Source organism: Dendrobates tinctorius, unplaced genomic scaffold, assembly GCF_039654945.1.
Source record: "Dendrobates tinctorius isolate UK_male_01 unplaced genomic scaffold, ASM3965494v1 ptg000113l, whole genome shotgun sequence".
NCBI lineage: Eukaryota > Metazoa > Chordata > Amphibia > Anura > Dendrobatidae > Dendrobates > Dendrobates tinctorius.
The window spans coordinates 15,747,645-15,772,912 of NW_027361781.1; the positions used below are offsets into that span (position 1 = coordinate 15,747,645).

Here is a 25,268-nt window from a genome sequence, read left to right on the forward strand (position 1 = left end):
GCTTTCCTATTTGTCAAACCGCATACAGGAGTAACAGAGAGAGCGGAATTACAGTTCAGAGCAGGCTAGCCATTGGATAATGCAGGCATTCTGCATGTGCAGCCGGTTCATTTGCACAGGGACCTGTGGAGGAGGATTGACAACTAGTTGTTACCATTTGGGGGGGTGTTTCTGCATATACTGATTTTGTCCAATCAGACCTACCAGTACTAGACTGTGCAGGGACACACCCCTTTGACAATGTGAATGGTAACACCCATTACTTATAGTTCTAGAGCTGATATAAGAGGGGCTGCACAATGTGAAATGATGGGAACTGATGTTGTAAAAGAAACTTGACACTGTATTTTCCTCCAAAGGAATGCATCGCCCGCTGCCTCCTTAGTTGGTTTGGTTAACGTTAGTTGTTGTTTTTTTCTAAGAAAGGTCAATGTTCCGATGAAGTACGCAGCATTTCAAAGTCTATCCGGGAGTTACTCTGCGGAAACCATCACACATTACATCCACGTGTTCTATATAAATAATCATGAATGGATGTCCAATATTCCACTTATGTCACACCGGGAACAGTATGTGACAGGTGGTCGGTTACCATCGCCCTTTTTCTGCTGCCAGATTTTTACCCACAACACATGATCCTAGAAATAAATGATAAGCCGCACTGCATGCCAAATGTGAGTACAAATCCATTCCATGACAACCACCAGATCTAATGTCATCATGCCCTGTAAGACTTTATAATAATGGGAAATATTTTTTTATAAACTTAATTACTAACATCATTGCGAGGGCAGAAACTGACAGTGTGAACTGATACCTACAAACTGTATGTCACAAAGCTTGTAGGGAGCAACATTTTTCGAATACCCAAAAGTGCAGTCTGTGGCTCACTGTCAGGGCGCAGTCAGATGGCCGTATAAAATAGGACCACAGTGCTCAAACTGGCCGCAACTCTCCCAACCCAAGTGTTACCGCAGCATAGAATTATATACAGTGGCATGTAAAATTTTGGGCACCCCTGGTCAAAATGATGACTTATCCTAAGGATAGGTCATCAGTGTTAAAGTTTGTGAACAGATGAGCAAGTTGAAAATAAAATAATCTCTGAAAAGGTCTAAAGTTAAAGATGACACATTTCCTTTGCATTTCAGGCATAAAAATAGTCATTTTTTTAATTTAAAAATTACAAAAAGGAAAATGGGAAAGTGCAAAAGTTTGGGCACCCTTGGAGATTTGTGTGCTCAGATAACTTTGACCAAGGTTTCAGACATTAATTAGCCTGTTATGGTTATGACTAGTTCACTATTATCATTAGGAAAGGCCAGGTGATGGAAATTTTCCAAGTACAGTATATAAAAACCCAGCCTCCTCTAACCTTGTGTCAAAAAAAAAAACACAGCAGCCATGGATTCTTCTAAGCAGCTGCCTAGCACTCTGAAAATGAACATTGTGAAGGGATGCCCACAAAGCAGGAAAAGGCTACAAGAAGATAGAAAAGCGTTTTCAAGTTGCCCTTTCCCCAGTTTTGTGTGTATTAAAAAAATGGCAGTTAACAGGAACAATGGATGTCAAGATAAAGTCTTGAAGACCAAGCAAAATTTCAGTGAGAGCTGCTCGTAGGGTTGTTAGAGAGGTAAATCAGAACCCCCACTTGACTGCAAAAGACCTTTAGAAAGATTTATCAGACTCTGGAGTTGTGGTACATAGAATCATAAAATGTTAGCGTTTGAAGGGACCTCCAGGGTCATCGTGTCCAACACCCTGCTCAAGGCAGGATTCACTAAACTATCTCAGACAGATGTCGGTTCAGTCTCTGCTTGAAGACTTACGTTGAAGGAGAACTCACCACCTCACATGACAGCCAGTTCATTGATCATCATGTGAAAAAGATTTTTTCTAATATCTAATCTGTAATTTTTCACTTTCAGTACATTGTTCTACTGTTCAGAGACACCTGCACAAATATGACCTTAATGAAAGAGTCATCAGAAGAAAACCTCTCCTGCATCCTTACCATAAAATTTAGCATCATAATTATACAAAAGAGCATCTAAACAAGCCAGAGGCATTTTGGAAACAAGTCCTGTGGACCGATGAGGTTAAAATGTGCTGAAAATCTCGGCTTATACATGAGTATATACAGTATATTATATTCACTTTAATTTGTTTTGTGTGTGAAACATTATATTTGAACATGGTGTATAATGATATTATAGTCTTCAATGGAGAATGTAAAAGAAGAGGCTTGCAAGGAAATGACATCACAATTTTTTTTTGTTAAATAGTATATCTTTATACAGTCATATGTAAAAGTTTGGGCACCCCTATTAATGTTAACCTTTTTTCTTTATAACAATTTTGGCTTTTGCAACAGGTATTTCAGTTTCATATATCTAATAACTGATGGACTCAGTTATATTTCTGGATTCAAATGAGGTTTATTGTACTAACAGAAAATGTGCAATCTGCATTTAAACAAAATTTGACCGGTGCAAAAGTATGGGCACCCTTATCATTTTCTTGATTTGAACACTCCTAACTACTTTTTACTGACTTCCTGAAGCACTAAATTGGTTTTGTAACCTCATTGAGCTTTGAACTTCATAGCCAGGTGTATCAAATCATGAGAAAAGGTATTTAAGGTGGCCACTTGCAAGTAGTTCTCCTATTTGATTCTCCTATGAAGAGTGGCATCATGGGCTCCTCAAAACAACTCTCAAATGATCTGAAAACCAAGATTATTCAACATAGCTTTTCAGGGGGAAGGATACAAAAAGTTGTCTCAGAGATTTAACCTGTCAGTTTCCACTGTGAGGAACATAGTAAGGAAATGGAAGAACACAGGTACAGTTCTTGTTAAGCCCAGAAGTGGCAGGCCAAGAAAAATATCAGAAAGGCAGAGAAGAAGAATGGTGAGAACAGTCAAGGACAATCCACAGACCACCTCCAAAGACCTGCAGCATCATCTTGCTGCAGATGGTGTCACTGTGCATCGGTCAACAATACAGCGCACTTTGCACAAGGAGAAGCTGTATGGGAGAGTGATGCGAAAGAAGCCATTTCTGCAAGCACGCCACAAACAGAGTCACCTGAGGTATGCAAAAGCACATTTGGACAAGCCAGTTACATTTTGGAAGAAGGTCCTGTGAACTGATGAAACAAAGATTGAGTTGTTTGGTCATACAAAAAGGCGTTATGCATGCGCTGTATTGTTGACCGATGCACAGTGACACCATCTGCAGCAAGATGATGCTGCAGGTCTTTGGAGGTGGTCTGTGGATTGTCCTTGACTGTTCTCACCATTCTTCTTCTCTGCCTTTCTGATATTTTTCTTGGCCTGCCACTTCTGGGCTTAACAAGAACTGTACCTGTGTTCTTCCATTTCCTTACTATGTTCCTCACAGTGGAAACTGACAGGTTAAATCTCTGAGACAAAATTTTGTATCCTTCCCCTGAAAAGCTATGTTGAATAATCTTTGTTTTCAGATCATTTGAGAGTTGTTTTGAGGAGCCCATGATGCCACTCTTCATAGGAGAATCAAATAGGAGAACTACTTGCAAGTGGCCACTTTAAATACCTTTTCTCATGATTTGATACACCTGGCTATGAAGTTCAAAGCTCAATGAGGTTACAAAACCAATTTAGTGCTTCAGGAAGTCAGTAAAAAGTAGTTAGGAGTGTTCAAATCAAGAAAATTATAAGGGTGCCCATACTTTTGCACCGGTCAAATTTTGTTTAAATGCAGATTGCACATTTTCTGTTAGTACAATAAACCTCATTTGAATCCAGAAATATAACTGAGTCCATCAGTTATTAGACATATGAAACTGAAATACCTGTTGCAAAAACCAAAATTGTTATAAAGAAAAAAGGTTAACATTAATAGGGGTGCCCAAACTTTTACATATGACTGTATATATACTGCAAATCCGCATTCAAATCCGCAGAGAAAACCATATGAAAATCTGTATCAAATCCGCGTGGATTTTCAACTGCGTTTTCTGCCAAGAGAGGAAGAATCTGCACGGAATTTTAAAATGGCAAATCCGCAATGTGCGCACATACCCTAAAGCTGTCACGTTTGGGTCGGGAAGTCACAAGTCAGCCCATGCATTGCAGTTGGATTTCGGTCCGATTTATACAGCCATCTGACTGCGCCCTTAGTCTTTCTTCCTTTCACCCTAGAAGTCCTGAGTTTTTTGAGCCCTTATGGAGACTATAGAGACTTCATAAGATGACGCAGAAAATTAAAAGGCATTTGTCAGTAGAAATAACCCTCCTCAGCCATCTATATGGGCACGCAGGTCACAGAACGTTGATTGAAATTGTACCTTGATATTTGCAATCCGATTAATGGTTCCTGAGTAGAGTTGAGCGATACCATCCGATACTTCAAAGTATCGTATCGGATGGTATCGGCCGATCTTTAAAAAAAGTATCGGTATCGCCGATTCCGATACCGGAAGTCCCATTCAAGTCTATGGGACTTCCGGTATCGGAATAAGAAAAACCCTTTCCTGCCCTTGTACAGCCTCTCTGGGGTCTGTACGGGCCTTTCGGGGGTCTGTGCCGGCCTGCCAGGGGGTCTGTGCAGGCTCCGGTGGTCTGTGCCGGCCTGCCGGTGGTCTGTGCAGGCTCCGGGGGGCTGTGCCGGCCTGCCGGGGGGCTGTGCCGGCCTGCCAGGGGGTCTGTGCAGGCTCCGGGGGGCTGTGCCGGCCTGCCGGGGGGCTGTGCCGGCCTGCCGGGGGGCTGTGCCGGCCTGCCGGTGGTCTGTGCAGGCTCCGGGGGTCTGTGCAGGCATCGTCCGATGGGACTACAAGTCCCATCGGGCGATGCCTGCTACCATGACAGTGATTGACACATTAGCCAATGATGGGACAGTAGTAGTCCCATCATCCGGCTAATGTGTTAAATGTAAAAAAAAAAAAAAAATTACATGCTACATTCATACTACATACTACATACATGCTACATTCATACTACATACTACATACATGCTACATTCATACTACATGCAACATACATACTACATATATACTACATGCATGCTACATACATACTACATGATACATACTACATATATACTACATGCATGCTACATACATACTACATATATACTACATGCATGCTACATACATACTACATGCTACATGCATGCTACATACATACTACATGCTACATGCATGCTACATACATACTACATACATGCTACATATATACTACATACATACTACATATATACTACATGCATGCTACATACATACTACATATATACTACATGCATGCTACATACATACTACATGCTACATGCATGCTACATATATACTACATACATGCTACATATATACTACATACATACTACATATATACTACATGCATGCTACATACATACTACATATATACTACATGCATGCTACATACATACTACATGCTACATACATACCACATACATACTACATACATGCTACATATATACTACATACATACTACATATATACTACATACATACCACATACATACTACATGCATGCTACATATATACTACATGCATGCTACATACATACTACATATATACTACATGCATGCTACATACATACTACATGCTACATGCATGCTACATACATACTACATGCTACATACATACCACATATATACTACATACATACAATACATTCATACAATACATACATAGACATACAGTACATATAACATAGAGTAACATACTTACCAATACTTGTCACATTGTTCCCCGAAGCCATTGTCGTCTACGGAATAAATATTAACATAACAAACCACAAAAATACTCACCCACGATCCGAAGCAGTCCACGAGTGTGTCCCACGACGATCTTGGGTAGAGAACTGCAGCATCAGCTGATGCTGCCGTTCTCTACGGGCTGCAGGAATCCAATGACGGAAGGTAGGTATCCTTCCGCACTGTATTCCTCCGCCACTTAAAAAAAAAAAAAGTCCCTAGTCTCACTTTATGCCATTGCTGTGTGGGAATTTCCCACACAGCAATGGCATAAAGTGAGACTAGGGACTTTTTTTTTTTTAAGTGGCGGAGGAATACAGTGCGGAAGGATACCTACCTTCCGTCATTGGATTCCTGCAGCCCGTAGAGAACGGCAGCATCAGCTGATGCTGCAGTTCTCTACCCAAGATCGTCGTGGGACACACTCGTGGACTGCTTCGGATCGTGGGTGAGTATTTTTGTGGTTTGTTATGTTAATATTTATTCCGGAAAGACAATGGCTTCGGGGAACAATGTGACAAGTATTGGTAAGTATGTTACTCTATGTTATATGTACTGTATGTCTATGTATGTATTGTATGAATGTATTGTATGTATGTAGTATATATGTGGTATGTATGTAGCATGTAGTATGTATGTAGTATGTATGTAGCATGCATGTAGCATGTAGTATGTATGTAGCATGCATGTAGTATATATGTAGTATGTATGTAGCATGCATGTAGTATATATGTAGCATGTATGTAGTATGTATGTGGTATGTATGTAGCATGTAGTATATATGTAGCATGCATGTAGTATATATGTAGTATGTATGTAGTATGTATGTAGCATGTATGTAGTATATATGTAGTATGTATGTAGTATATATGTAGCATGTATGTAGTATATATGTAGTATGTATGTAGTATATATGTAGCATGCATGTAGTATATATGTAGTATGTATGTAGTATATATGTAGCATGCATGTAGTATATATGTAGTATGTATGTAGTATATATGTAGCATGTATGTAGTATGTATGTAGCATGCATGTAGCATGTAGTATGTATGTAGCATGCATGTAGTATATATGTAGTATGTATGTAGCATGCATGTAGTATATATGTAGCATGCATGTAGTATGTATGTGGTATGTATGTAGCATGTAGTATATATGTAGCATGCATGTAGTATGTATGTAGTATGTATGTAGCATGCAGTATGTATGTAGTATGTATGTAGTATATATGTAGTATGTATGTAGCATGCATGTAGTATGTATGTAGTATGTATGTAGTATGTATGTAGTATATATGTAGTATGTATGTAGCATGTAGTATGTATGTAGTATTTTTTTTTTTTTTTTTTTTTTTTTTAACATTTAACACATTAGCCGGATGATGGGACTACTACTGTCCCATCATTGGCTAATGTGTCAATCACTGTCATGGTAGCAGGCATCGCCCGATGGGACTTGTAGTCCCATCGGACGATGCTTGCACAGACCCCCGGACATCAGCACAGCCCCCCGGCAGGCCGGCACAGCCCCCCGGCAGGCCGGTACAGACCCCCACAGGGTGCACAGCCCCCCGGCAGGCCGGCACAGCCCCCCGGCAGGCCGGCAGAGACCCCGGGCAGTCCACACAGCCCCCCGGCAGGCCGGCACAGCCCCCCGGCAGGCCGGCAGAGACCCCCGGAAGGCCCGAAATGACGGCGCATCATGATGCGCACACACCGCGCATCATGATGACGTCAGGCCGTCAATCAACTGAACTTCCGATTCCGATGCCGAATTCCGATATTGAAAAAATATCGGAAGTCGGTATCGGAATTCCGATACAGCAAGTATCGGCCGATACCCGATACTTGCGGTATCGGAATGCTCAACACTATTCCTGAGAAATCCATGTTTTTCTGATAGGCAAATGAGCTGAAAAGATCTCCAGAGGCAAATTAATCTGGCACAGAGATCTTTTCAGCTCATTTGCCTATCAGAAAAATCATGGATTTCTCAGGAACTATTAATCGGATTGCAATTATCAAGGTATCGTTTGTTTCAACTTTCTGTGACCTTTATAACCATAAAATGGATTAGGAGAGTTCTACTGGCAAATTCCCTTTAAATATATAGAGACATGCACTGATCAGACAGATGCACAGGAGAAACTGCACGGGGAGGTGATAGAACACCGCAGACAATCTGCACCGGACATTGTAGAAAATAGCAGTGGTGCAAATAATGTCACTGATCAACTTATAGGTCCCCTTTCTGCTGTATAGGTAATTATATCTCCCGTGTATCACTGAAAATCCACTGCCAGTGCCACCACTAATACTGCGGCTCTGAACAGCGCCTTTTTTTACATTACTCTACACCACAGTTGGCCTCTTATATTTGCAGCTCAGTGACCATTCTGCTTTTAGCTGTACCCTTTAATGTGCCAGTTACAATTCTGCCCAGGCTTGGACTGGTCCACAGGAGAACAGGAGAATCCTCCGGTGGGCCCCTCTGCAAGAGTAGGCCACCACCCTCTAATCTGAGAAGTACTGGGCACAATATACATGAATCACTATGTACAGACACAGGCAGCATCTCATTCATTTATCAATCTACCAAGTCATTGTTCTATAAATGTGTGATTGAGGATAATGTCATATTTGCATGTAGCTGAAAAGTGGGACCCTAGAGATGATTACTGGTGGGCCCTTGGCTCCCCAGTCCGACACTGCCTTACACTACCACACTCAGGCGTGGCAATGTTTTTGGATGAAAGCAGATCTTAAAAATGAAACTTCACCTTTGTAGACACTTAGAAAAAAAAAAAAACATATTAGTGCATTGCATAAGTGGCCACACCCTAACATAACGTTATCACACATCCTCACATTAGGCACCAGTCATCTCCTGCACTGAATCCATGATGACTGGCACTTTTTAGTAACTAAATCCCACCATGCAGGGGTTGCAACTTTTTTTCTTTATTTTTAACTCTTTAAACTCCCCTAAAAGTCACTTTAAAATAATAAAATCCCTCTCCCATATATCACATTTTTGGTAAGGGAAAGGTAAGGACTAATTTCTTGATTAAGCAAAACATATTCAGGCCACATTGCAGACACTTTGTGGTCAGTGGAAGTTTTTCCCCATAACAATTATCTAAAGTCCATATTCAGGGTAATTTAGCCATGCATTAATGGTTACTGTTACTGGGGTCCATACTGTCATCTAAGGGAACACGACCACGTGTCTGTTTTATTAAATGCCTGCGATCCAATGTATTGTGGAGCAATATTTTCGCAGTGAGTTGTGCTGTTTCCTCTGTTATTCCTCCTGGAAATAATACTTGTAAGTGCACAACTAGGTGTTACTCTACCATTTTTGTTGTGTGTCTCTGTAAAGTGTGACGGCAACCACTTCCAGGGGGTTAATAGAGGAACGGCACAACAGAATTGCTCTTATAGAGAATACAGATATTTACTAAAACAGATGAATTCAAAACTTCTGTCAGTTTCCAAACTTCTGCTAGGAAAGTCTTACTGCTACTAGTGCAGAAGAAGTAGCCCCTATTTATCCCCTTAGTAAATACTCTTTTGCCCCATTTACCATAATTGGTTGTCATTTTCCATGTTCAAAGCAAGCAGAGCTGCAGTGTAAAGCACGAAGGAAGGACACAACCTAAATATAAACTTCTGATGAGAAAGAGAAAGTTTATTATGATCATAGTTGTTTTGAGGAATGCTCCATTAGTAAACTGATAAGTCAAAACTGAGGAAGTACACATTATAAGTGTTATCCAGGGATAGTGACTTAAATAAAATGTTGGAAAACTTATTTTTGCTTCTACTTTAAAGGAACACCTCAGGAAGATTTATTTTACTTAAATACATTCGTTTTGACTAACAATAGTTTTTGCATTTGGTTTCAATAAAATTTGTCTTCTACAGCCTCTATGTATCACAATACACAGAACAGTGCAGAATGAGTTATCGGTGAGCTTGCTCTTGTAAAGGGTCTATAACCCTTATCTTTCAACTTCTGAATTCGTCTGAGGTGGCATATAACCAAATCAAAGTGCAACTCCGCTCTGATGTTGTCATATATAGAGGCCGCTATCTGCAGACCGGATATAACTACAAGAGAAATGTGCTGTCTTCCAGGTGCAAAAATTAAAGATGTGTCTGACAGGATATCAGGACTCTTCAGACCTACAGATGACTACCCATTCCTGCTACTACATGTGGGGACAAATGACACCGCAAGAAACGACCTGGAAATCATCTGCAGAGACTTTGAAGACTTAGGCAAGAAAGTGAAAGAACTGGGAGCACAGGTGGTCTTCTCTTCCATCCTCCCAGTGGATGGCCATGGAACAAGGAGGTGGAATAAGATTCTGCAGGTGAACAACTGGCTACGTCGATGGTGCCGTCAGCAACGATTTGGATTTCTGGATCACGGAGTGAACTACTTATACGATGGACTACTTGCTAGAGATGGGGTGCACCTTACGAAGACTGGAAAGCATGTATTTGGAAGTCGCCTTGCTACACTTGTAAGGAGAGCTTTAAACTAGAACAACATGGGAAGGGAAGCAAAAGACCAGAAAAAGCCATACACCTGACAAATGCTATTGAGAACTCTGCTATTAGAAGTGGAAAGGAAGAACAAAGACGAAAGAATCTAATTAATAAAAATATTGGAGAAAGAGAAACCAATCACAAACTAAAATGTTTCTATACTAATGCACAAAGCATGGGCAACAAACAAGGAGAATTGGAACTACTAACACAGGAAAAGAAATATGATGTAATTGGAATCACTGAAACTTGGTGGGACAATACACATGATTGGAATACAAGACTAGAAGGATACAACTTATTTGCAAGAAACAGACTTGATAAACGAGGAGGGGGTGTCGCATTGTATGTTCGAAACGCGTATATCTGCACAGAGATTGAAGCTTCAGAGACTGGGAGTTCTGTGGAAACTGTTTGGGTAAGAATACAAGGACAGAACAATGGAAAGGACACCATTGTAGGCATTTACTACAGGCCGCCTGTGCAAGCCGAAGATATAGATGAACTCTTTATGCATCAGATGGCCAAGTTCTCCAAAAAATATGACATAGTTGTCATGGGAGATTTCAACTATCCAGACATTTGTTGGGAATCTCTCTCAGGCAAAACTAACAGGTCAAGGAAATTCTTATCCTCTCTTGCTGACAACTTTATCTTCCAAAAGGTAAGGGAGAAAACAAGGGGAACTGCTACCTTGGATCTAATCCTTATAAACAGGGAGGAAATGGTTGAGGAGGTAAAAGTGGCTGGGACCCTAGGAGGTAGCGACCATGCTATTTTAGAATTTTGGATAACTAGAGGTGGAAGACCTGTGAAGACTCAGACGTCAAGGTTAGATTTCAGAAAGGCAGATTTTAAGGGATTCAGAAAGAGAATTGGAGGGATCCAATGGCTGGATATCCTTAAAGACAAAAATGTCCAGGAAGGATGGGAAATCTTGAAAAATGAAATTCTCAAAGCACAGTTGTTAACAATTCCGAAAAGAGGGAAGAATAGGAAGCATTTAAGGAAACCAGGATGGATGAACACAGAACTTAAGCACATGCTAAAAAGGAAGAAAAAAATGTTTATAAAATGGAAAGAGGGAGGCATATCTAAAGAAGAATATAATGCTGTCTGCAGAACCTGCAGGGCACAAATCAGATTAGCTAAAGCTGAAAATGAACTGAGGCTTGCAAGAGATGTCAAAAGCAATAATAAAGGATTTTGGGGATATGTCAAAAGTAAAAGAAAAGTCAAAGATGCTATAGGATTTTTACAGGATGAAAATGATGAAATGGTAAGGCAGGATGTTAAGAAGGCTGAACTTTTAAATTCCTATTTTGCATCTGTTTTCTCTCAGAAAGGAAATGCAACATCAACTGTTATTCACTGTCCTATTAAGGGAATAGAAGAATCCAGGATATCTATAAACAGAAAGATAGTGAGGAAACACTTAGCTAACCTAAATGAATTCAAGTCTCCAGGTCCAGATGAATTACACCCCAGAGTACTGAAGGAGATAGCAGAAGAAATTTTTGAACCCCTCTCCATAATCTTTGAAAATTCTTGGAGAACAGGAGAAGTGCCAGAAGACTGGAGAAGAGCAAATGTTGTTCCTATCTTCAAAAAGGGGAAGAAGGTGGACCCAGGCAACTATAGGCCGGTGAGTCTGACTTCTATACCAGGAAAGATCTTTGAACAAATTATTAAACAACATGTATGTCAATACCTGGATAAGAATGAAGTGATTAAACAGAGTCAGCATGGGTTTCTAACTAATAAGTCATGTCAGACTAACTTAATTTCCTTCTATGACGGTATCACTGATTGGGTGGATCAAGGAAATGCTGTAGATATAGTATATCTTGACTTCAGCAAAGCATTTGACAAAGTCTCTCATACAATCCTTATTGAAAAAATGACTAAGTATGGAATGGACAAGGCAACTGTTAGGTGGATTCATAACTGGCTTAGTGATCGGACCCAAAGAGTGGTCGTAAATGGCTGCACATCCAGTTGGAAGAATGTCTCAAGTGGGGTACCACAGGGCTCTGTCCTGGGCCCTGTATTGTTCAACATCTTTATCAACGATTTAGATGAAGGAATTGAGGGTAAACTGATTAAATTTGCTGATGACACAAAGCTAGGAGGGATAGCTAATACTAGAGAAGAGAGAGAGAGGATTCAAAAAGATTTAAATAAACTGGAGAAATGGGCAGCAACTAACAGAATGGTTTTTAACAGGGAGAAATGCAAAGTACTACATCTGGGCAATAAAAATGAAAAAAGCATATATAGAATGGGAGGAATAGGGCTAAGTGACAGCACATGTGAAAAAGACTTGGGTATACTAATAGATCACAGACTGAATATGAGTCAACAGTGTGATGCAGCAGCAAAAAAGGCAAATGCAATTCTAGGATGTATTAACAGAAGCATACAGTCTAGATCACGTGAAGTCATTATTTCCCTCTACTCCTCTTTGGTCAGACCTCATCTGGAATATTGTGTCCAGTTTTGGGCACCACATTTTAAAAAAGACATCAACAAACTGGAGCAAGTTCAGAAAAGAGCGACCAGAATGGTGACCGGTCTGCAAACCCTGTCTTATGAGGAAAGGTTGCAGGATTTGGGAATGTTTAGTTTGCAAAAGAGAAGACTGAGAGGAGACTTAATAGCTGTCTACAAATATCTAAAGGGCTGTCACATTGTAGAAGGATCAACTTTATTCTCATTTGCACAAGGAAAGACTAGAAGCAATGGGATGAAACTGAATGGGAAGAGACACAGATTAGATATTAGAAAAAACTTTTTGACAGTTAGAGTGATCAATGAGTGGAACAGGCTGCCACGAGAAGTGGTGAGTTCTCCTTCAATGGAAGTCTTCAAACAGAGGCTGGACAGACATCTGACTGGGATGATTTAGCGAATCCTGCTTTGAGCAGGGGGTTGGACCAGATGGCCCAGGAGGTCCCTTCCAACTCTACGATTCTATGATTCTATGATTCTATGATTCTATGATTCTATATCGCCTATGTAGAGTTCAGGGGGAGAAAGATAAGAATTACAAACTCTGCCACTTAAAGCACCCACTGCCAGAGTCACAGGTAACCCATTCTGCAGCATGCTATTTACAGTGATACATAGAGGAAAAAACAAACATTCTAAATTTTTTTTTTATAAAACCCTATTGCAAAGATGATTTTTTTTAGCACATACTGTACATGCATTCAGTACTTTGAAAAATATTAAATTTAGAATATAAAAAATATGAACTGTGAATAATGTTGAAATAAAAAAAAAAATTCTGATGAATTAAAAGAACAAATTTAAAGGGTTATTTCCTTTTTACAACATTGATTGCATAACCACAGGATAGGATAAGCCACAGATGTCTGAATGCAGATCTCACGTAACAGGGACCTGTTCCTGAGATAGATGCGGGCCCAACAGTGACCTCCCCATCTATCGGTCAATGAAGGGAAAACTTGTGTATGTGTCATAAATATCATCCCCTTTAATTTGTTGAAAGCAATCATTTTCATACCATAGACTCTGTCCTGAAAGTTTTGGAAACTGGTTATAAATTGATAAATGTGCTACATTCATCTCGTTCTTCTCCAGTTACTTGCAGTCCAACCAGGGTTGGATTGGCCCACCAGAGAACTGGAGAATCCACCGGTGGGCCCTGCCTTCTCCTTCAGGAGAGTTCATAGTGCAAACTTTGCAGCTGCTTTGGGGCTCTTGAGTGGGGGAGAAAGGTGGGCCCTCAGAATCAAATCCTCTGGCGGGCACAATGTTCTTCAGTCTGACACTGAGTCCAACTTATGGGGGCCACAGAGGGGCTCATTACCCCTGAACGTTCCATTGTAGCATATGGGTCTCCTGGTACTATAAATGGCATGTGGTGATTAGGGGCTTTATTGTTGATTTTTCTATTGCAGCTCAGAAGCTTAGGAGTTATCACCTATGTATACCCAGTCCTGTCCTCACCCGCTGGGGGGTCCCATGTTAGGACGCCCAGTGATCATATAGAACAACTTCTAACCCTCCCCAAAACCATCTCCGTGTCTGGATGTCACCTCCATAAGGAGACACTGATTTCCGTGACGTCTCCCTGCAGGTCGGCAGCACACGTGTCACAGTCGCTGTTTATACACACACACTCTGCAGGAAAAACATTTATCTCTGAGTAACAATTTAGGATGAGAGCAACAATATAAAGAATGAAAGCAAAGGTTAATAGATAACAGAGCAATGTAAGGAAGATATCAGTGCAGACACGGCCCGCCAGCACGGAAAGCACAGACGGTGACAGTGATCATAGTTTTATGTAATTCCAACATGTACAGACAGTATCAGACAGTACAGAGTAACAAATAATTCAACAAGTCAAAGAAGAGGAGTGATGGCCCTGCTCCCAAAAGCTTACAATCCATAAGAAACCGAAGGGGACACCATAATGTAAACATAGGAAATTTTATAATAAATAGGGGGGATATTTGTTATGATTAGGTCACCGAGGAGGATAGCCGGGGAATAAGCTAGGCAACCAGATAACCAGAAAGGTTGGTAACTTAGCGGATTGCAGACCCCTAAAACTAACAACACAACTAGAATTAGTCGTGGGACGTACCTACGATACCCTAGACGCCTCGGCACAGCCAAAGAATTAACTAAGCCTAAAATAAGAAAGGGGAAAGCTAAACGGCCCCGGAGTAGAACCCCAAAGGAATAGATAGCCCCCAAACATATATTGCCGGTGAGACAAGATGAGGCACAAACACAGGCAGAAAATAGAGTAAGCAAATGATGTGACCCAAACTGTCTAGATAGAACAGGACAGAAAAGATACTGTCTGCAATCACGCAAAAAACCCTAAGAAAAATCCAACACGTCTGATATGCAAAAATACTGAGGCCACACGACTTATCCCCCACTAGATCAGAATTCTGATGTGAACTGGAAGCAAAACAAAAGATACTGATATAACAGGGGATTAGCAATACTGAACAGACTGACATAAGCTGTGGCATATGGAACGGGGTCCAGCATCAGTCCCAGCTGGGAACAATGCTGAACCCACACAGCAAAGCAGAGAAATGCAAAAACTGAATCAAATGCAAAAAGATTACAGCAAACAAATAACTTATCTGAACGATGCAGGACCAAGCAGGGGGCAAGCGGACTTCAAAATGCACAGGAAGAAAACCAAATCACCAGCAACAATTGAGGGAAACTTGCTCACTTAAATCCTCCCAGTCTGTAACACCTGACCTCCAATCATCCTCTTCAGGTGATTGACTTCGGTCAACCCGACCAGCTCCATTACCCACAACAACCACCAGAGAGAGCCCAAAGTCAGAAGTCAGGTCCAAAGTGTTCACAACAGATATTCATGTAAAGCTCGATGATCCGGTCACCAGCCTGTATCTGTGTATGTAGTGTACATAGATCATCCGGTCACCAGCCTGTATCTGTGTATGTAGTGCACATAGATCGTCCGGTCACCAGCCTGTATCTGTGTATGTAGTGTATAGAAATCATCTGGTCACCAGCCTGTATCTGTGTATGTAGTGTACATAGATCGTCCGGTCACCAGCCTGTATCTGTATGGGTCGCCCTCGCACACCCTCGGTACCAGGCCGGTGTCAAGGCGGGAATGTGTCACAGCAGCGGTGACCCGGTCCGTGGCCCTGGGCGCCCAATATCAATGGCGGTGATGTTAATGGTGTTAAGGCCCTGTCACACTAAGCGACTTACCAGCGGTCCCGACACCGATATCAAGGTGTCAGGATCGCTAGTAAGTTGCTATGTGATCGCTGGTGAGCTGTTACAGACAGCTTCACCAGCGATCAGCACAGCGATGCCGAGCGCCCGGCATCGCTGGCCATCCCTGTAAAAAATAGAATCAAAATAAAAAATATAGTTATTCTCACCTTCCGACGTCCCGTTCAGCCATCCTGCCTCTCCACGCTCCGGTCCCAGTGATCCTTTGCGAGAATGACCGCGAGATGTCACGGTCTAGAGGTATAACAAAGTCTCGCGTTCATTCGTGCAAAGGATCACTGGGACCGGAGCGTGGAGAGAGGCAGGATGGCTGAACGGGACGTCGGAAGGTGAGAATAACTATATTTTTTATTTTTTTTTATTATTTTTTTACAGCTGATCGCTGGTCTCCCGCCTGTCACACACAGCGATGCGTGCTGGCCAGAGGGAGACCAGCGACCAAAGAAATGTCCAGAGGTTTCTTCCAGCGATCAGCGATACCGGCAGGGGGGCCGCTCGCTGATCGCTGTCACACACAGCGATCTCGCTGGTGAGATCGCTGTTACGTCACAAAAGTTGTGACTCAGCAGCGATCTCGCTACCGAGATCGCTTAGTGTGACGGGGCCTTTAAAGTTTATATGAATAGTTTGTGACGCTACCCGTGGTGTTTGGCAAGTAAGATGGTAAGCCAATGCTGCATACAGATCCACTGGGACTGATGGTGTGGTGCAGCAGAGATGGTATAGCTCCCCACAGGTGGAGCTGTAGTCCCAGGGCAGTGTAGGTGCAATGGATGAGGAGAGGTGCAGAATGGCACAGAATGGTATGGAGGCTGGTTCCCAGGTGTAGTGGTGCTGGAATAACTGGAGGACACCAGAGTATGCGGTTCCAAAGCTTTACTCACTGTTTGCAGTTCACACACCTGCCTGCCTCCGTACTGTGTTCTCCAGGTCAGGGCTCCAGCCACCTCCAGGCAGGATAGGACTCTCCCTTCCACACTCCGCCAACATGTACCTTACTGAACGACTCCTCCAATGCGCCTTTAGGTGCGAAGCACTCCAGTACTTAGTTACCCTGGAATGCCTCTCTCTAGGTGTTCCTAGTCTTTACTTGTATGACAGACAGCTGTAGCCTGCTTCGGGGACTCCCCACTGCGTCCCGGCTCTCCATTCAGTTGCTGTTGTGTCCCAAGTCTATGATGGGAGCAAGGCGTTAGCGGCTCACTACTCCTCCGGTGTCTGTTGCCAGACATAAAGATCCAATCAACCTTGGGGACCGGGCCCCGGCCTTTGCGCTCTTTGGACTGGAAGGGTTCTCTCTCTTTCTCAACCTGCTTCCCACCGTCCTTCTAATCTTCGTTCCGATCTGTTCTCTCTCTCTTATGGAAGGTTAGGTTATCAATCTTATCAGTCTCTTTCTGTGGTCTTTCTCGTGCCAGCAGCCCAGATCACTGGGACCTGCTGCAGCACGTCCCTCAGACACCCATCTTCCCTCCTCTCTCTCCTCTAACCAACTAACTAACTTTCACTCTTTCCACTCTTTTGTATCATCTTACTCCACCCGCCTCCCAGCACATCTCGTGTTACGAAGCAGGGTTCCACGAGGGGTGCTCTGCTAACCCCCAGCATAAAGCTGTTAGGTGGCCCCACTGAACTATCCTGTGTGTGGAATGCAGGTGTGGAGCGTGGTCAGGAGTTCCCACCTTACCTGGATGGTGGGGCACTACACCTTAGGAGAAGGTGCAGTATCTCTGTGGTGACTGAAGCCTCAGGGGCGCCACATGTATATGTAGTGTATATACACTGCTCAAAAAAATAAAAGGAACATTAAAATACCACATCCTAGATATCTCTGAATGAAATATTCCACCTGCAATTCTTCCGAACAGTCCTTTAGCTCCTCGAGGAGCTATGTGGGAGTTCCTGCTCTTCTAATACACAACACCCCACTGACTCACATGGTCAGGTATTTAACATCCATGTGATGGTCACATGACCTCGACCTCACACAGGTCTTGTCAGGACTCTGCATGTAGAGAAAGGGTGAACCTCCACCCACCCGTTCTATGAAGGTCCACTAAAACCAGCCCATAACATTCCTATTAACCTTCTCAGCACTGAGCATGCTGGAGGCAAAAACACTGTGGTTTTACATCACTGACCACAGTATGCGCAGTGACACGTATCACCCTTCACATACTATGCCAGTGACACTGTCACATATTCTCCCTTCTGCCCAAAGCCGAGGGTTTTGATACGTTCAGATATCAGAGTGGGAATTTGGGAGAGAACATCTGCCATGTAACTTCCCTGGCCTATGATCTATGTGGAACGTGAAGTCCTGAAGGGCTAAGAACCACCTAGTCACCCTGGCGTTGTTACCCTTCTTGTCTCTCAACCATCTCAGAGGGCCATGGTTCGATATTAACTTAAATCTACGACCTAGCGGGTAGTACTTCAGGATGTCTACGACCCACTTTATAGGTACGCACTCTTTCTCAACTATGGCGTAGTTCTTCTCAGCTCAAGTACAGGATGGGGTGCTCTTCATTTATTTCCTGTGACAGCACAGCTCCCAACCCAACCTCTAAAGCATCAGTCTGGACCACAAATTCTTTACTAAAGTCTGGTGCAATCAGAACCAGGTGCTTACACAGAGCCTGCTTGAATTCTTGAAACGCCATCTCTGTGTTAGGAGTCCATTTCACCATCGTCGACTTGCTGCCCAGAAGGAGATCCATTAACGGTGTGGCAATTATGGCAAAGTTCGGGATAAATCACCGGTAATACCCCTCAATCCCAAGAAACGCCATCACTTGTTTCTTGGAAAGCGGTTGTGGCCACTTCTGGATTACCTCTATCTTATTCAGCTGGGGCTTGATCTTGCCTCTCCCGACGATGTAGCCTAAGGACCTGGCCTCCTCCTTCCCTATGGCACACTTTTTTGGATTTATGGTAAATCCTGCTTTCCTCAATGCATCGAGGATCACCTGTACCTTGGGCAGGTGCAAGCTCCAGTAAGGGCTAAAGATGACAATGTCATCCAAGTAGGCTGCGACATATTTCTTATGTAGAGCCATGATTTGATCTATTGCCCTCTGGAAGGTAGCTGGGGCCCCCTGCAGTCCAAAGTGCATCCTGGTGTACTGAAAAGACTCATCCAGCATCAAGAATACTCTCTGGGACATGGGGATCTGCCAGTACCCCTTCTTCAGGTCGAGGGTTGTGATGTAACCAGTGGGTCCCAGTCACTCAATGAGTTCATCCACGCGGGGCATCGGGTACAAATTAAAACGGGACACCACATTGAGCTTGCGGTAGTCATTACAAAACTGTCTTTTGCCATTGGGCTTCGGTATGAGGACGATGGGACTTGACCAGACACTTTTTGATTCCGCTATCACCGCGAGGTCCAGCATTCTTTAACCTCCTTGGAGAGTATCCCCCGGAGTGCTTCGGGGATCCTGTAGGGTTTGAGGTTTACCCTTACATGCGGCTGTTAACATATCGTGTTCCACGACCTGTGTGCGCCCTGGCATCTCCGAAAACAGGTCATGGTTCCGCTGCAGCAGTTCTTGACATTGTTGCTTCTGGGCTGGCGTTAGCATCTCAGCAATCACTATCCCCTTGATCTTGGCTTCTGGACAGGCCTCCAGGCAAGGAGCTCCCACCCGTTTATGGTCCCGCCAAGGTTTGAGTAGGTTCACATGGTATACTTGGTGCGGCTTCCTGCGACCGGGATGGTGTACTTTGTATTTCACGTCCTCGAGTTTTTTCACTATCTCATATGGGCCTTGCCACTTTGCCAAAAATTTGCTCTCCGCCGTAGGGATAAGTACTAGCACTAATACTAGGTCCCCGGGCTGGAATTGCTTTAGCCTCGCTGGGTTGTATGCCCTCGCTTGGGCCTCCTGTGCCTGGAGAAGATGTTCCCTTACGATAGGCATTACGTGTGCCATCCTGCTTGCAGCTGGGCGACATGCTCAATGACACCCGGTGGGGTGTGACCTCGGCTTCCCACGTTGCCTTGGCGATGTCCAGTAGCCCTTGTGGATGTCGGCCATACAGGAGCTCGAACGGCGAGGAGCCAGTGGAGGCCTGTGGGTCTTCTCTGATAGAAAAGAGCAAGAACAGGAGTAGATAGTCCCAGTCCCATCCGTCCTTCTCAACGACCCTCTTGAGCATGGTCTTCAAGGTCTTGTTGAAGCGCTCTACCAGCCTTTTGGTCTGCGGATGGTAAACGGAGGTTCGTAGCTGGGCAATCTGGAGGACTCTACCCAGCTCCTGCATCACTTTGCAATGTTTTCAGAATTGTGACACCACCAACAGACCACTTCCTTCATAATAGGCTTAGGTGACTCCTAACCCTCAGTATGGGGAAATAATGAGGTCTGGTTTCCCTAGGGATTTCTCCACAAGTTGGTATCTCTCAACCAGGCCGACCAAATTATCTGCATTCTGGGAGTCGCCCTGGGTAACCCAGGTCTGTATTTGCCTGGAGAGGGAGTGGACAATCCTGTCCATCACCACACGCTCAACCATTTGGGCTGGAGTGGAAGTCTCTGGCTGCAGCCACTTTTGAACCAGGTGCAACAGATCAAACATCTGGGAGCGTGGAGGTTTGTCGCCAGCATACGCCCAGCATTGGACTCACTGAGCTCTTATAGACATTGTCACTCCCAGGCGTGCCAGAATTTAATTTTTTAATTTGCCATACTCTTTAGTATCTTGGAGGGCTAAGTCGTAATACGCCTTTTGGTGTTCATCAGTCAAATATGGGACCAGCACCTCTGTCCACTGCTCTGGTGGTAGCCTCTCATGCTCCGCTACCCGCTCGAACACAGTCAAAAAGGCTTTGACGTCATCCCCCGTGGTCATTTTCTGTAAGGCTCATCTTACGGCTTTTAGGAGGTGCGCTTCATCACCTGGAGATGGAGAGGAGACCGCCGACTTTACACAAATCACCTCTGCGAGAAGCTCCATTTGCCGTGTTAGCGCATCCTGCTGCTGTCGCTGCTGCTGCAGCTTGTGTTGAAGATGCTGTGCTTGTAGTAATCACAGGTACGGGGGATGCAGTGACGAGGCGTGAGACGGTTTGGGCTTTAAGGTGTAACTTTTAGATCTATAGATGCCTTTGGGGCTGTCTTGAACAACCAAGAAACAAGCTAACAATAATTGTCCTCGCAGGGACCAATCACAAGAATACACTGATAATGCGAACACGACTAACCCGGCAAAGGCCGGTCACTATAGGGCCGCGGTATGGCCGACTGCGGGTCCTTAGTTCCAATGTGTCACTTATCTTTGTGATGTCCGGCGGAGTGTTGTTCGGCTATGCTCTGGTGTTGCAGCCGCTGGGCCCAACCGGCGAGGATCTGGTGACGTCTTCGGGCGTTCCTACACCCAGGCGAGGTGGGGGCGCAACAGGCCCTAGGCGAGTCCTTTGGCGGAGCAATCCCCCGTGAGGGCAGCGAGGTTATGCCTGCTATCGGGATGAAGGAGACCACAGCGAGCCGCAGTTATGTGGAGTGGCGGTTGGTAGGCCGCGGGCGCAGCCTGGGGCTGTGCGGAGAGTCCCACTGAGGGCGAGGGGCAGGCCCCAGCAGCAGGCTGCAGTGGGGCGGTGGCGGCTGCGGGCGGAAACAGGCCGCAGCCGCGGGGTGGAGTCAGGCGGCGGATGCCACGGGCGGGAGTGGACGGGCCGCACCCGCGGGGTGGAGTCGAGCGGCAGCTGCCGCGGGCGGGAGTGGACGGGCTGCACCCGCGGGGTGGAGTCGGGCGGCGGCTGCCGCGGGCGGGAGCGGACGGGCCACACCCACGGGGCGGAGCCGGGCATTGTCTCTCTGTTGGACAGCTCGGTGTCGTCTCCCTGCTGTACACTTGTCCACTGTGAGTCTCCCTGCAGTCTCTCTGGTCACTGCTCTCCCCGCTCTGCTCTGGCTCTGGCTTTTGCTCTGGCTCTCTGGCGCGTCTTGGCTTCCTTCCTCCTCCTCTCCCGTTCTGCTGACTCACTCCTCCTGGCGTACTCAGTCCTTTTTATAGTGGCTCCTCCCCCAACCTCTCTGAAACTCTCTATGTCCCGTCCTCTAATTCTGTCCCCCGGAAACAGTCTCCCTAGGAACCTTGGTGACAGCCCCCTTGGTTCCAACACGGACACACAGCGGGGACGGCTCCTCCTACATGCTAACAGCTTATTCGTCTCCTACTGTGCCGCTTGGCGAGCTGATGTTGCTGCTTTACTTGGACAAGATGTTTCACAAGCTCTTCCAAGCTTGTTCCTGGAACACTGCCCGCACTCAAAACACCACGTGTAAAGGGATTGACACAGTTGGCTGCTTCCTCAGGTAGACACAGGAACCATTCTGGTAGAGAATCACCTGCTGGTTTATTGAGGATGGCATAAACCTTGGCAGGGTCCAGCAAAATAAACAGAGCCTTGCTGGCATAACAGTAAAACAAACAAAAACATAGTCCTTATGAGTCCATTCCCTGCAGGGTTTACCTGCAGTTATCCCGAACACTCCTTTAGCTCCTCTAGGAGCTATGTGGGAGTTCCTGCTCTCCCTTTACACAACACCCCACTGACTCACATGGTCAGGTATTTAACACCCATGTGATGGTCACATGACCTTGACCTCACAGGTGGTCCTCCGCCCACCCACTTTATGAAGGTCCACGAAAACCAGCCCATAACATAGGTTATTATTAACCCTCTCAGCACTTAGAGCAGTATGCGCAGTGACACGTATCTTCCTTCACATACTATGCCAAAAATTTGGGAGGAAAATGGGGGGTGCGTCTTATGGTGCGAACGCAGGCTTACCAGTGGGTTGGGGCAGCAGGTGGGCGGTGTGGAGTGCACCTGAGCAGGGTCCCTTCCTCAGGATGTCGGCGGCAGGAATGTGTCCATGCTGCTGTCCGCTGTCCACGCTGCTGTTCAGTATCCACGGAGAATGCATCACCGTTTCATTGCGGACGTCTTTCTGAAGCCGTGGGCCGCCGGAGGATTCAGGAAAATGGCCGCCGGAGGCCGCGTGTGCGCAGATTGAAGTCTCGGCGACAATCTGCTTCAGGAAGATGGCCGCTGAGTTCTCCGGGGGCCATTTTCCTGAAGCCTTCAGTGGCCCACGGCTTCAGGAAGATGGCCGCAGGGGAATCGGTGATGCACTCGCCGTGGACACATTCCTGCCGCCAGTATCCTGAGGAAGGGACCCTGCTCTGGTGCTCTGCCTCACCGCTGACAACGGACCCACAGCATCGCACCCCGGAACTGCAGCATTGCCCCACTACTGCCACCGTTGGCTTCCTGAGGAAGGGACCATGCCTCCTGTGACCCTGATCTACCACCACTGGCCCTCAGGTAAAATACCTTAAATTCGGACAATAAGATGGACCCCCATCTCATAAAAATCTTTTTTCTGCTATTTTCCACCCCAAAATTTGGGGTGCGTCTTATGGTCCGGTGGGTCTTATAGTCCGAAAAATACAATATATGAGCTGATCACATTCGGCTGAGTCTCGGTGCACTCACACCCATATGAGCATATGGGTGCGAGTGACACCGCGCACATCACTTGGATATCCTGCCAGTGATGTGCGATATGCGCCGACTCTGGCAATGGAGGAGATGGAGAAATTAATTTCTCCGCCTTCTCCACACTGTTCTCCGAACTTCTCTGTGCGAGAAGCTCGGAGCACAGTCGCATGACACTGGCCTCCCGCTTAGCATATCGTATCCGATGCTCTCGTATCTGATGCCATACGCTAGTGTGACCCCAGCCTTAGTCTGACACTGGTAGTTTGGTATCATACATGGATTAGATACAATCGCTCATCACACATAACAGGCTTAGATACGACATCTTAGGTAGAGTAGTGCTGCAGATAGTGTGATACATGATAGGCAAAGATATACTTGATTAGCAGACATGTTATAGGGTCAGATACACCAGCTCATCATGCATCAAAGGATTTAACACACTAAGGTCATTGGATAGTATTACACATGGCAGGCTTAGATATAACAGCTCAGCAGGACAGTATCACACCTATTGACTTGGATACATTGCCTGAAACAATACTATGTGTTATATGCAGCTACAGTGCCTTCCTTAGACAGGAGAAACTTGTATACATCGGTTTAGCAGCACATCATCACGCATCATAAATTCAGATACACGAGCTTATATCAAATATAATAGGCTTAGATGCACCAACTTGATAGACAGTGTCTCACACAGTAAGCTTAGGTACGCTGGCTCATCATACAGAATGACAAGTGATAGGCTTTGATACCCAAGCTCAGCAATACAGTATCACATAATGAGCTTAGATACACTGGTTCTTCAGGCTGTATCACACATAATATTCTTAGATACACCAGCTTGGTAGACAGTATCACGCACAATATTCTTAGATACACCGGCAATCCGTCGGATCCGTTTTTTTCTGCTAATGACGGCTTGTGACTGACGCCAGAAAACTGAAGTGTGAAACAGGCCTTAGGAGACAGTATCACATACAATTAGGCTTTGCTACACTCTCTCATCAGACAGCATCAGACATGACAGGCTTAGATACGCCATCTCAGCAGCACTTTTTGCCTTGTAGTACCATGTGGTTCCCTGAGATAATGATGCCGTGCTTCTTACCATCATGATGAATGTGGACAGCAGCTCTGCCATGGCCTCTCGCACCCAGTGGTTGCGGATAGATATAGCGGAGCGGATCTTGTTGGCGATGAAGCTCCCAGTCTTCATGGTGACGCCTGGCGCTGCGGCGGCTGAAGAACTGATGTTATACTTTGATACCTACTTGCAGTGTTGGTTAAACACTGGGACACGTGCGGCAGAGAAGACCCAGCGCTGCTTAAAGAGTTACTGGAAGGAAAATTATTAGTGCAATCAATCTGCTGATCAGGCGGTAACGCTCCACCCTCCGCTCCTGATAGCTCCAAGGTTCAACGCTCCTTCTATTCACAGAGACACAAGGCTTTCCACAACTTGGAAGCATTTCTAATGACACAACGTGGTGACAGAATCTGATCACTCCCTCCTGGATCCAGCACAAGTATAAATATAGAGTTGCTGGTCCTGGCCGACCACGTGTGATCAGTGGTATCAGGCGTCTTAGGCTGAGTGCAGACGGACTTTTTAGCCCTGCGGATTTTTCCGTGCAGAATGGAAGAAATCCGCAGGTCTAAT

General features: G+C 44.9%; 1 protein-coding gene across 1 annotated transcript in view; it reads right to left on the bottom strand.

Moving 5' to 3' along the window:
* The window catches only part of LOC141101014 (aquaporin-7-like), a 49,491-nt gene extending 24,520 nt beyond the window's left edge, over positions 1-24,971 (bottom strand). The window contains exon 1 of the mRNA XM_073589805.1: positions 24,717-24,971. Within this exon, the coding sequence (XP_073445906.1) occupies positions 24,717-24,824 (108 nt within the window). The 5' untranslated portion in view covers positions 24,825-24,971. The remainder of the gene's footprint in view (positions 1-24,716) is intronic.
* Positions 24,972-25,268: the final 297 nt, after the last annotated feature.